A 12,925-nucleotide genomic window follows, 5' to 3' on the forward strand; every position below is an offset into this window, starting at 1 on the left:
ATTATTATTCTTTCAGTTGTTTGTATTTGTAAAGGGTAAGTTCCTAGTTCAATGCGCTGATAGATGTGTTTACTATTAGTGATGGTTAGTGTGAAATTAACAGATATATATTTTTGATAATGAGTTTGTGTTGTTTGGGTGTATACGAAACCAACTCTGGACTAGAACACTTCTCTCTGAATCTCTACCAGATTGGAGGAGAGGAAAGTCTGAGAGAAAGAGAATTCTAATGAGAGGGGAGGACAAGGGGTGGAGGAGAAGAAGGAGGAGGGGATGGAGAGAGAAGGAGGGGAAAGGAGAGAGGACAAAATATTCAAAACAAAGGACGCTTTTGGACGACAGAAAAAGTTGTGAGTATGAAAACATTGTGTTCTTTTCTTAATTTTGAAGACTATAAAGACATTAGTAGCACTGCAGTACTGTATATAGAATGTTTAAAATAAATAACATGAAGTACATATATAAAAGATGCATAGAGAAACCAAACTATATTTTACTGCAAAAAACTAACTTTTCATGAAGTCATCCTAATAGAATACTGTTTGTGAACTTCGGTCATGGATGACAATATGTCATTCAGAACTAATGTATTTTAGAAAGCTATGTGCCCTGGCATACAAGAGTGTATAAATGAGTCAAAGCAAGTTAAATCAATTTAACGTATTCAGGGCCTGGGTAAGATGCTGGTAAAGGAGGAACGGGGTGTTAAACATATCGAGTGACAAAACTGTTCGGACGCTTTAGAACATTTTTAATAAGGTTTACGAAAAGAGACGTGTGTGAAAAGAGACGTGTATGAAAAGAGTGTGTATGAGAAAGGAGTAGAGGGGTGCTCAGATAGGGCACAAAAAACACATTCCTTTGTGAGAACTCATGTCTTGGACTCCAAACTCACACTGACACATCACAAGAGGAATGATGCAGGGAGAGAGCTGAGGGAGTGTGTGTGTGTGTGTGTGTGTGTGTGTGTGTGTGTGTGTGTGTGTGTGTGTGTGTGTGTGTGTGTGTGTGTGTGTGTGTGTGTGTGTGTGTGTGTGTGTGTGTGTGTGTGTGTGTGTGTGTGAGAGAGAGAGAGAGAGAGAGACAGAGTGAGGTGATTGTCTCTATATACTGATACTATCAACAGCACATATACTGATACTATCAACAGAACATACACTGATAATACCAACCCCACATATACTGATAATATCAACAGCACATATACTGATACTATCAACAGCACATATACTGATACTATCAACAGCACATATACTGATACTATCAACAGCACATACACTGACAATATCAACCCCACATATACTGATAATATCAACAACACATATACTGATACTATCAACAGCACATATACTGATACTATCAACAGCACATATACTGATACTGTCAACAGCACATATACTGATAATATCAACAGCACATATACTGATACTACCAACAACACATATACTGATACTATCAACAGCACATATACTGTATCTAGCTCATTTACCTGGATTTCATCAGGTACACATTTCCTACAACTGCCTTAGAGAAGAGTATACATTGCATTAGAAACAGCAGAGGTAGGGCCAGGGGCAGAGCAGAAGGAGGAAATGTAAAGTCGAGATATTGAAGAGTTCCTGTGTGTGAATTGAAACATATAAACTATTTTCCTCTTGGGCTTTTGTGGGTCCTGTTTCCTTCAGCTCGTAAACATCCAGCTCTTACAAGGATGGGCAGTCTTCCAATCGCCCTGCTCCTCTGCGGTTTCCACGGTAACCCCTGACAAACACAACACACAAATCATCACCTTCAATTAGGTTTGAGTCCATCACTGTTTGTTTTAACTCCATAAAACATTCCCCTCATATGGTTTTCTGTTCCACAGTCCTCACAGCTGTAGCCCAAGCCCCGCAGGCTGGTAATAATGCCCTCTATTCAATGGTCACACGTTATTTAAACAGACATTTAAGTTACATGATATGTCTCTGTCTGTGAGTCATGCCGTGGGTGGAGGTTGTTCCCATGCTGATTGTGTTGTTTCCCTGCTGGTAGAGGTGGAACTCCACAGAGGTGACTGGAATGAAGAGGAGGCTTTGGTGTCTGTCTCTACCTTACCGCCTGGTGAGTGAGGTGTCTGTCTCTACCCTACCGCCTGGTGAGTGAGGTGTCTGTCTCTACCCTCCCGCCTGATGAGTGAGGTGTCTGTCTCTACCCTACCGCCTGTGAGTGAGGTGTCTGTCTCTATCCTGCCACCTGGTGAGTGAGGTGTCTGTCTCCACCCTACCGCCTGGTGAGTGAGGTGTCTGTCTCTACCCTACCGCCTGGTGAGTGAGGTGTCTGTCTCTATCCTACCGCCTGGTGAGTGAGGTGTCTGTCTCAACCCTACAACCTGGTGAGTGAGGTGTCTGTCTCTATCCTACCACCTGGTGAGTGAGGTGTCTGTCTCTACCCTACCGCCTGGTGAGTGAGGTGTCTGTCTCTACCCTACCGCCTGGTGAGTGAGGTGTCTGTCTCTATCCTACCGCCTGGTGAGTGAGGTGTCTGTCTCTATCCTACCACCTGGTGAGTGAGGTGTCTGTCTCTACCCTACCACCTGGTGAGTGAGATGTCTGTCTCTATCCTACCACCTGGTGAGTGAGGTGTCTGTCTCTACCCTACCGCCTGTGAGTGAGGTGTCTGTCTCTATCCTACCGCCTGGTGAGTGAGGTGTGTGTCTCTACCCTACCGCCTGGTGAGTGAGGTGTCTGTCTCTACCCTACCGCCTGTGAGTGAGGTGTCTGTCTCTACCCTGTCGCCTGGTGAGTGAGGTGTCTGTCTCTACCCTACCGCCTGGTGAGTGAGGTGTCTGTCTCTACCCTACAGTCTGGTGAGTGAGGTGTCTGTCTCTACCCTACCACCTGATGAGTGAGGTGTCTGTCTCTACCCTACCACCTGATGAGTGAGGTGTCTGTCTCTACCCTACCGCCTTGTGAGTGAGGTGTCTGTCTCTACCCTACCGCCTTGTGAGTGAGGTGTCTGTCTCTACCCTACCGCCTTGTGGGTGAGGTGTCTGTCTCTACCCTACCGCCTGGTGAGTGAGGTGTCTGTCTCTACCCTACCGCCTGGTGAGTGAGGTGTCTGTCTCTATCCTACCGCCTGGTGAGTGAGGTGTCTGTCTCAACCCTACAACCTGGTGAGTGAGGTGTCTGTCTCTATCCTACCACCTGGTGAGTGAGGTGTCTGTCTCTACCCTACCGCCTGGTGAGTGAGGTGTCTGTCTCTACCCTACCGCCTGGTGAGTGAGGTGTCTGTCTCTATCCTACCGCCTGGTGAGTGAGGTGTCTGTCTCTATCCTACCACCTGGTGAGTGAGGTGTCTGTCTCTACCCTACCACCTGGTGAGTGAGGTGTCTGTCTCTACCCTACCACCTGGTGAGTGAGGTGTCTGTCTCTATCCTACCGCCTGGTGAGTGAGGTGTCTGTCTCAACCCTACAACCTGGTGAGTGAGGTGTCTGTCTCTATCGTACCACCTGGTGAGTGAGATGTCTGTCTCTATCCTACCACCTGGTGAGTGAGGTGTCTGTCTCTACCCTACCGCCTGTGAGTGAGGTGTCTGTCTCTATCCTACCGCCTGGTGAGTGAGGTGTGTGTCTCTACCCTACCGCCTGGTGAGTGAGGTGTCTGTCTCTACCCTACCGCCTGGTGAGTGAGGTGTCTGTCTCTATCCTACCGCCTGGTGAGTGAGGTGTCTGTCTCTACCCTATCACCTGGGGAGTGAGGTGTGTGTCTCTACCCTACCGCCTGTGAGTGAGGTGTCTGTCTCTACCCTACCGCCTGGTGAGTGAGGTGTCTGTCTCTATCCTACCGCCTGGTGAGTGAGGTGTCTGTCTCAACCCTACAACCTGGTGAGTGAGGTGTCTGTCTCTATCCTACCACCTGGTGAGTGAGGTGTCTGTCTCTACCCTACCGCCTGGTGAGTGAGGTGTCTGTCTCTACCCTACCGCCTGGTGAGTGAGGTGTCTGTCTCTATCCTACCGCCTGGTGAGTGAGGTGTCTGTCTCAACCCTACAACCTGGTGAGTGAGGTGTCTGTCTCTATCCTACCACCTGGTGAGTGAGGTGTCTGTCTCTACCCTACCGCCTGGTGAGTGAGGTGTCTGTCTCTATCCTACCGCCTGGTGAGTGAGGTGTCTGTCTCTATCCTACCACCTGGTGAGTGAGGTGTCTGTCTCTACCCTACCACCTGGTGAGTGAGGTGTCTGTCTCTACCCTACCACCTGGTGAGTGAGGTGTCTGTCTCTATCCTACCGCCTGGTGAGTGAGGTGTCTGTCTCAACCCTACAACCTGGTGAGTGAGGTGTCTGTCTCTATCGTACCACCTGGTGAGTGAGATGTCTGTCTCTATCCTACCACCTGGTGAGTGAGGTGTCTGTCTCTACCCTACCGCCTGTGAGTGAGGTGTCTGTCTCTATCCTACCGCCTGGTGAGTGAGGTGTGTGTCTCTACCCTACCGCCTGGTGAGTGAGGTGTCTGTCTCTACCCTACCGCCTGTGAGTGAGGTGTCTGTCTCTACCCTGTCGCCTGGTGAGTGAGGTGTCTGTCTCTACCCTACCGCCTGGTGAGTGAGGTGTCTGTCTCTATCCTACCGCCTGGTGAGTGAGGTGTCTGTCTCTACCCTATCACCTGGGGAGTGAGGTGTGTGTCTCTACCCTACCGCCTGTGAGTGAGGTGTCTGTCTCTACCCTACCGCCTGGTGAGTGAGGTGTCTGTCTCTATCCTACCGCCTGGTGAGTGAGGTGTCTGTCTCTATCCTACCACCTGGTGAGTGAGGTGTCTGTCTCTACCCTACCACCTGGTGAGTGAGGTGTCTGTCTCTACCCTACCACCTGGTGAGTGAGGTGTCTGTCTCTATCCTACCGCCTGGTGAGTGAGGTGTCTGTCTCAACCCTACAACCTGGTGAGTGAGGTGTCTGTCTCTATCGTACCACCTGGTGAGTGAGATGTCTGTCTCTATCCTACCACCTGGTGAGTGAGGTGTCTGTCTCTACCCTACCGCCTGTGAGTGAGGTGTCTGTCTCTATCCTACCGCCTGGTGAGTGAGGTGTGTGTCTCTACCTACCGCCTGGTGAGTGAGGTGTCTGTCTCTACCCTACCGCCTGTGAGTGAGGTGTCTGTCTCTACCCTGTCGCCTGGTGAGTGAGGTGTCTGTCTCTACCCTACCGCCTGGTGAGTGAGGTGTCTGTCTCTATCCTACCGCCTGGTGAGTGAGGTGTCTGTCTCTACCCTATCACCTGGGGAGTGAGGTGTGTGTCTCTACCCTACCGCCTGTGAGTGAGGTGTCTGTCTCTACCCTACCGCCTGGTGAGTGAGGTGTCTGTCTCTATCCTACCGCCTGGTGAGTGAGGTGTCTGTCTCAACCCTACAACCTGGTGAGTGAGGTGTCTGTCTCTATCCTACCACCTGGTGAGTGAGGTGTCTGTCTCTACCCTACCGCCTGGTGAGTGAGGTGTCTGTCTCTACCCTACCGCCTGGTGAGTGAGGTGTCTGTCTCTATCCTACCGCCTGGTGAGTGAGGTGTCTGTCTCAACCCTACAACCTGGTGAGTGAGGTGTCTGTCTCTATCCTACCACCTGGTGAGTGAGGTGTCTGTCTCTACCCTACCGCCTGGTGAGTGAGGTGTCTGTCTCTATCCTACCGCCTGGTGAGTGAGGTGTCTGTCTCTATCCTACCACCTGGTGAGTGAGGTGTCTGTCTCTACCCTACCACCTGGTGAGTGAGGTGTCTGTCTCTACCCTACCACCTGGTGAGTGAGGTGTCTGTCTCTATCCTACCGCCTGGTGAGTGAGGTGTCTGTCTCAACCCTACAACCTGGTGAGTGAGGTGTCTGTCTCTATCCCACCTGGTGAGTGAGATGTCTGTCTCTATCCTACCACCTGGTGAGTGAGGTGTCTGTCTCTACCCTACCGCCTGTGAGTGAGGTGTCTGTCTCTATCCTACCGCCTGGTGAGTGAGGTGTGTGTCTCTACCCTACCGCCTGGTGAGTGAGGTGTCTGTCTCTACCCTACCGCCTGTGAGTGAGGTGTCTGTCTCTACCCTGTCGCCTGGTGAGTGAGGTGTCTGTCTCTACCCTACCGCCTGGTGAGTGAGGTGTCTGTCTCTATCCTACCGCCTGGTGAGTGAGGTGTCTGTCTCTACCCTATCACCTGGGGAGTGAGGTGTGTGTCTCTACCCTACCGCCTGTGAGTGAGGTGTCTGTCTCTACCCTACCGCCTGGTGAGTGAGGTGTCTGTCTCTATCCTACCGCCTGGTGAGTGAGGTGTCTGTCTCAACCCTACAACCTGGTGAGTGAGGTGTCTGTCTCTATCCTACCACCTGGTGAGTGAGGTGTCTGTCTCTACCCTACCGCCTGGTGAGTGAGGTGTCTGTCTCTACCCTACCGCCTGGTGAGTGAGGTGTCTGTCTCTATCCTACCGCCTGGTGAGTGAGGTGTCTGTCTCAACCCTACAACCTGGTGAGTGAGGTGTCTGTCTCTATCCTACCACCTGGTGAGTGAGGTGTCTGTCTCTACCCTACCGCCTGGTGAGTGAGGTGTCTGTCTCTACCCTACCGCCTGGTGAGTGAGGTGTCTGTCTCTATCCTACCGCCTGGTGAGTGAGGTGTCTGTCTCTATCCTACCACCTGGTGAGTGAGGTGTCTGTCTCTACCCTACCACCTGGTGAGTGAGGTGTCTGTCTCTACCCTACCACCTGGTGAGTGAGGTGTCTGTCTCTATCCTACCGCCTGGTGAGTGAGGTGTCTGTCTCAACCCTACAACCTGGTGAGTGAGGTGTCTGTCTCTATCGTACCACCTGGTGAGTGAGATGTCTGTCTCTATCCTACCACCTGGTGAGTGAGGTGTCTGTCTCTACCCTACCGCCTGTGAGTGAGGTGTCTGTCTCTATCCTACCGCCTGGTGAGTGAGGTGTGTGTCTCTACCCTACCGCCTGGTGAGTGAGGTGTCTGTCTCTACCCTACCGCCTGTGAGTGAGGTGTCTGTCTCTACCCTGTCGCCTGGTGAGTGAGGTGTCTGTCTCTACCCTACCTCCTGGTGAGTGAGGTGTCTGTCTCTATCCTACCGCCTGGTGAGTCTGTCTCTACCCTATCACCTGGAGAGTGAGGTGTGTGTCCTACCCTACCGCCTGTGAGTGAGGTGTCTGTCTCTACCCTACCGCCTTGTGAGTGAGGTGTCTGTCTCTATCCTACCGTCTGGTGAGTGAGGTGTCTGTCTCTATCCTACCGTCTGGTGAGTGAGGTGTGTGTCTCTACCCTACCGCCTGGTGAGTGAGGTGTCTGTCTCTACCCTACCGCCTGTGAGTGAGGTGTCTGTCTCTACCCTGTCGCCTGGTGAGTGAGGTGTCTGTCTCTACCCTACCGCCTGGTGAGTGAGGTGTCTGTCTCTATCCTACCGCCTGGTGAGTGAGGTGTCTGTCTCTACCCTATCACCTGGGGAGTGAGGTGTGTGTCTCTACCCTACCGCCTGTGAGTGAGGTGTCTGTCTCTACCCTACCGCCTGGTGAGTGAGGTGTCTGTCTCTATCCTACCGCCTGGTGAGTGAGGTGTCTGTCTCAACCCTACAACCTGGTGAGTGAGGTGTCTGTCTCTATCCTACCACCTGGTGAGTGAGGTGTCTGTCTCTACCCTACCGCCTGGTGAGTGAGGTGTCTGTCTCTACCCTACCGCCTGGTGAGTGAGGTGTCTGTCTCTATCCTACCGCCTGGTGAGTGAGGTGTCTGTCTCAACCCTACAACCTGGTGAGTGAGGTGTCTGTCTCTATCCTACCACCTGGTGAGTGAGGTGTCTGTCTCTACCCTACCGCCTGGTGAGTGAGGTGTCTGTCTCTACCCTACCGCCTGGTGAGTGAGGTGTCTGTCTCTATCCTACCGCCTGGTGAGTGAGGTGTCTGTCTCTATCCTACCACCTGGTGAGTGAGGTGTCTGTCTCTACCCTACCACCTGGTGAGTGAGGTGTCTGTCTCTACCCTACCACCTGGTGAGTGAGGTGTCTGTCTCTATCCTACCGCCTGGTGAGTGAGGTGTCTGTCTCAACCCTACAACCTGGTGAGTGAGGTGTCTGTCTCTATCGTACCACCTGGTGAGTGAGATGTCTGTCTCTATCCTACCACCTGGTGAGTGAGGTGTCTGTCTCTACCCTACCGCCTGTGAGTGAGGTGTCTGTCTCTATCCTACCGCCTGGTGAGTGAGGTGTGTGTCTCTACCCTACCGCCTGGTGAGTGAGGTGTCTGTCTCTACCCTACCGCCTGTGAGTGAGGTGTCTGTCTCTACCCTGTCGCCTGGTGAGTGAGGTGTCTGTCTCTACCCTACCTCCTGGTGAGTGAGGTGTCTGTCTCTATCCTACCGCCTGGTGAGTGAGGTGTCTGTCTCTACCCTATCACCTGGAGAGTGAGGTGTGTGTCTCTACCCTACCGCCTGTGAGTGAGGTGTCTGTCTCTACCCTACCGCCTTGTGAGTGAGGTGTCTGTCTCTATCCTACCGTCTGGTGAGTGAGGTGTCTGTCTCTATCCTACCGTCTGGTGAGTGAGGTGTCTGTCTCTACCCTACAGTCTGGTGAGTTAGGTGTCTGTCTCTACCCTACCACCTGATGAGTGAGGTGTCTGTCTCTACCCTACCGCCTTGTGAGTGAGGTGTCTGTCTCTACCCTACCGCCTTGTGAGTGAGGTGTCTGTCTCTACCCTACCGCCTTGTGGGTGAGGTGTCTGTCTCTACCCTACCGCCTGGTGAGTGAGGTGTCTGTCTCTACCCTACCGCCTTGTGAGTGAGGTGTCTGTCTCTATCCTACCGTCTGGTGAGTGAGGTGTCTGTCTCTATCCTACCGTCTGGTGAGTGAGGTGTCTGTCTCTATCCTACCGTCTGGTGAGTGAGGTGTCTGTCTCTATCCTACCGTCTGGTGAGTGAGGTGTCTGTCTCTACCCTACAGTCTGGTGAGTGAGGTGTCTGTCTCTACCCTACCTCCTGATGAGTGAGGTGTCTGTCTCTACCCTACCGCCTGGTGAGTGGGGTGTCTGTCTCTACCCTACCGCCTTGTGAGTGAGGTGTCTGTCTCTACCCTACCGCCTTGTGAGTGAGGTGTCTGTCTCTACCCTACCGCCTTGTGAGTGAGGTGTCTGTCTCTACCCTACCGCCTGGTGAGTGAGGTGTCTGTCTCTACCCTACCGCCTTGTGAGTGAGGTGTCTGTCTCTATCCTACCGTCTGGTGAGTGTGGTGTCTGTCTCTATCCTACCGTCTGGTGAGTGAGGTGTCTGTCTCTACCCTACCGCCTGGTGAGTGAGGTGTCTGTCTCTTACCCTACCACCTGGTGAGTGAGGTGTCTGTCTCTATCCTACCACGTGGTGAGTGAGGTGTCTGTCTCTATCCTACCACCTGGTGAGTGAGGTGTGTATCTCTACCCTACCACCTGGTGAGTGAGGTGTCTGTCTCTACCCTGTCGCCTGGTGAGTGAGGTGTCTGTCTCTACCCTACCGCCTTGTGAGTGAGGTGTCTGTCTCTATCCTACCGTCTGGTGAGTGAGGTGTCTGTCTCTATCCTACCGTCTGGTGAGTGAGGTGTCTGTCTCTACCCTACCGTCTGGTGAGTGAGGTGTCTGTCTCTACCCTACCGTCTGGTGAGTGAGGTGTCTGTCTCTACCCTACCACCTGGGGAGTGAGGTGTCTTTCTCTATCCTACCGCCTGGTGAGTGAGGTGCCTGTCTCTACCCTACCGCCTGGTGAGTGAGGTGTCTGTCTCTACCCTACCGTCTGGTGAGTGAGGTGTCTGTCTCTACCCTACCACCTGATGAGTGAGGTGTCTGTCTCTACCCTACCGCCTTGTGAGTGAGGTGTCTGTCTCTATCCTACCGTCTGGTGATTGAGGTGTCTGTCTCTATCCTACCGTCTGGTGAGTGAGGTGTCTGTCTCTACCCTACTGCCTTGTGAGTGAGGTGTCTGTCTCTATCCTACCGTCTGGTGAGTGAGGTGTCTGTCTCTATCCTACCGTCTGGTGAGTGAGGTGTCTGTCTCTACCCTACCGCCTGGTGAGTGAGGTGTCTGTCTCTACCCTACCACCTGGTGAGTGAGGTGTCTGTCTCTATCCTACCGTCTGGTGAGTGAGGTGTCTGTCTCTATCCTACCGTCTGGTGAGTGAGGTGTCTGTCTCTACCCTACCGCCTGGTGAGTGAGGTGTCTGTCTCTTACCCTACCACCTGGTGAGTGAGGTGTCTGTCTCTATCCTACCACGTGGTGAGTGAGGTGTTTGTCTCTACAATACCACCTGGTGAGTGAGGTGTGTGTCTCCACCCTACCGCCTGGTGAGTGAGGTGTCTGTCTCTACCCTACCACCTGGTGAGTGAGGTGTCTGTCTCTATCCTACCGTCTGGTGAGTGAGGTGTCTGTCTCTACCCTACCGTCTGGCGAGTGAGGTGTCTGTCTCTATCCTACCGTCTGGTGAGTGAGGTGTCTGTCTCTATCCTACCGTCTGGTGAGTGAGGTGTCTGTCTCTACCCTACCACCTGGTGAGTGAGGTGTCTGTCTCTATCCTACCACGTGGTGAGTGAGGTGTCTGTCTCTATCCTACCACCTGGTGAGTGAGGTGTGTATCTCTACCCTACCACCTGGTGAGTGAGGTGTCTGTCTCTACCCTGTCGCCTGGTGAGTGAGGTGTCTGTCTCTACCCTACCGCCTTGTGAGTGAGGTGTCTGTCTCTATCCTACCGTCTGGTGAGTGAGGTGTCTGTCTCTATCCTACCGTCTGGTGAGTGAGGTGTCTGTCTCTACCCTACCGTCTGGTGAGTGAGGTGTCTGTCTCTACCCTACCGTCTGGTGAGTGAGGTGTCTGTCTCTACCCTACCACCTGGGGAGTGAGGTGTCTTTCTCTATCCTACCGCCTGGTGAGTGAGGTGCCTGTCTCTACCCTACCGCCTGGTGAGTGAGGTGTCTGTCTCTACCCTACCGTCTGGTGAGTGAGGTGTCTGTCTCTACCCTACCACCTGATGAGTGAGGTGTCTGTCTCTACCCTACCGCCTTGTGAGTGAGGTGTCTGTCTCTATCCTACCGTCTGGTGATTGAGGTGTCTGTCTCTATCCTACCGTCTGGTGAGTGAGGTGTCTGTCTCTACCCTACTGCCTTGTGAGTGAGGTGTCTGTCTCTATCCTACCGTCTGGTGAGTGAGGTGTCTGTCTCTATCCTACCGTCTGGTGAGTGAGGTGTCTGTCTCTACCCTACCGCCTGGTGAGTGAGGTGTCTGTCTCTACCCTACCACCTGGTGAGTGAGGTGTCTGTCTCTATCCTACCGTCTGGTGAGTGAGGTGTCTGTCTCTATCCTACCGTCTGGTGAGTGAGGTGTCTGTCTCTACCCTACCGCCTGGTGAGTGAGGTGTCTGTCTCTTACCCTACCACCTGGTGAGTGAGGTGTCTGTCTCTATCCTACCACGTGGTGAGTGAGGTGTTTGTCTCTACAATACCACCTGGTGAGTGAGGTGTGTGTCTCCACCCTACCGCCTGGTGAGTGAGGTGTCTGTCTCTACCCTACCACCTGGTGAGTGAGGTGTCTGTCTCTGGTCTGGTGAGTGAGGTGTCTGTCTCTACCCTGGCGAGTGAGGTGTCTGTCTCTATCCTACCGTCTGGTGAGTGAGGTGTCTGTCTCTATCCTACCGTCTGGTGAGTGAGGTGTCTGTCTCTACCCTACCGCCTGGTGAGTGAGGTGTCTGTCTCTAACCTACCGCCTGGTGAGTGAGGTGTCTGTCTCTACCCTACCGCCTTGTGAGTGAGGTGTCTGTCTCTATCCTACCGTCTGGTGAGTGAGGTGTCTGTCTCTACCCTACCACCTGGTGAGTGAGGTGTCTGTCTCTATCCTACCGTCTGGTGAGTGAGGTGTCTGTCTCTACCCTACCGCCTGGGGAGTGAGGTGTCTTTCTCTATCCTACCGCCTGGTGAGTGAGGTGCCTGTCTCTACCCTACCGCCTGGTGAGAGAGGTGTCTGTCTCTACCCTACCGTCTGGTGAGTGAGGTGTCTGTCTCTATCCTACCACGTGGTGAGTGAGGTGTCTGTCTCTATCCTACCACCTGGTGAGTGAGGTGTGTGTCTCCACCCTACCGCCTGGTGAGTGAGGTGTCTGTCTCTATCCTACCGCCTGGTGAGTGAGGGGTCTGTCTCTATCCTACCGCCTGGAGAGTGAGGTGTCTGTCTCTACCCTACCACCTGGTGAGTGAGGTGTCTGTCTCTACCCTACCGCCTGGTGAGTGAGGTGTCTGTCTCTACCCTACCGCCTTGTGAGTGAGGTGTCTGTCTCTATCCTACCGTCTGGTGAGTGAGGTGTCTGTCTCTATCCTACCGTCTGGTGAGTGAGGTGTCTGTCTCTACCCTACCGCCTTGTGAGTGAGGTGTCTGTCTCTATCCTACCGTCTGGTGAGTGAGGTGTCTGTCTCTATCCTACCGTCTGGTGAGTGAGGTGTCTGTCTCTACCCTACCGCCTGGTGAGTGAGGTGTCTGTCTCTACCCTACCACCTGGTGAGTGAGGTGTCTGTCTCTATCCTACCGTCTGGTGAGTGAGGTGTCTGTCTCTATCCTACCTCCTGGTGAGTGAGGTGTATGTCTCTACCCTATCACCTGATGAGTGAGGTGTCTGTCTCTACCCTACCACCTGGTGAGTGAGGTGTCTGTCTCTACCCTACTGCCTTGTGAGTGAGGTGTCTGTCTCTACCCTACCGCCTGGTGAGTGAGGTGTCTGTCTCTACCCTACCGCCTTGTGAGTGAGGTGTCTGTCTCTATCCTACCGTCTGGTGAGTGAGGTGTCTGTCTCTACCCTACCACCTGGTGAGTGAGGTGTCTGTCTCTATCCTACCGTCTGGTGAGTGAGGTGTCTGTCTCTGCCCTACCACCTGGGGAGTGAGGTGTCTTTCTCTATCCTACCGCCTGGTGAGTGAGGTGCCTGTCTCT

General features: G+C 53.0%; 1 protein-coding gene across 1 annotated transcript in view; it reads left to right on the forward strand.

Moving 5' to 3' along the window:
- The first annotated feature begins 241 nt into the window (after positions 1 to 241).
- The window catches only part of LOC115125788 (microfibrillar-associated protein 5-like), a 32,308-nt gene continuing 19,624 nt past the window's right edge, over positions 242 to 12,925 (forward strand). The window contains exons 1-4 of the mRNA XM_065007389.1: positions 242 to 350; positions 1,686 to 1,754; positions 1,868 to 1,900; positions 2,035 to 2,103. Of these exons, the coding sequence (XP_064863461.1) occupies positions 1,712 to 1,754; positions 1,868 to 1,900; positions 2,035 to 2,103 (145 nt within the window). The 5' untranslated portion in view covers positions 242 to 350; positions 1,686 to 1,711. The remainder of the gene's footprint in view (positions 351 to 1,685; positions 1,755 to 1,867; positions 1,901 to 2,034; positions 2,104 to 12,925) is intronic.

This window comes from Oncorhynchus nerka, linkage group LG3 (genome assembly GCF_034236695.1).
Source record: "Oncorhynchus nerka isolate Pitt River linkage group LG3, Oner_Uvic_2.0, whole genome shotgun sequence".
NCBI classification, from domain to species: Eukaryota; Metazoa; Chordata; class Actinopteri; order Salmoniformes; family Salmonidae; genus Oncorhynchus; species Oncorhynchus nerka.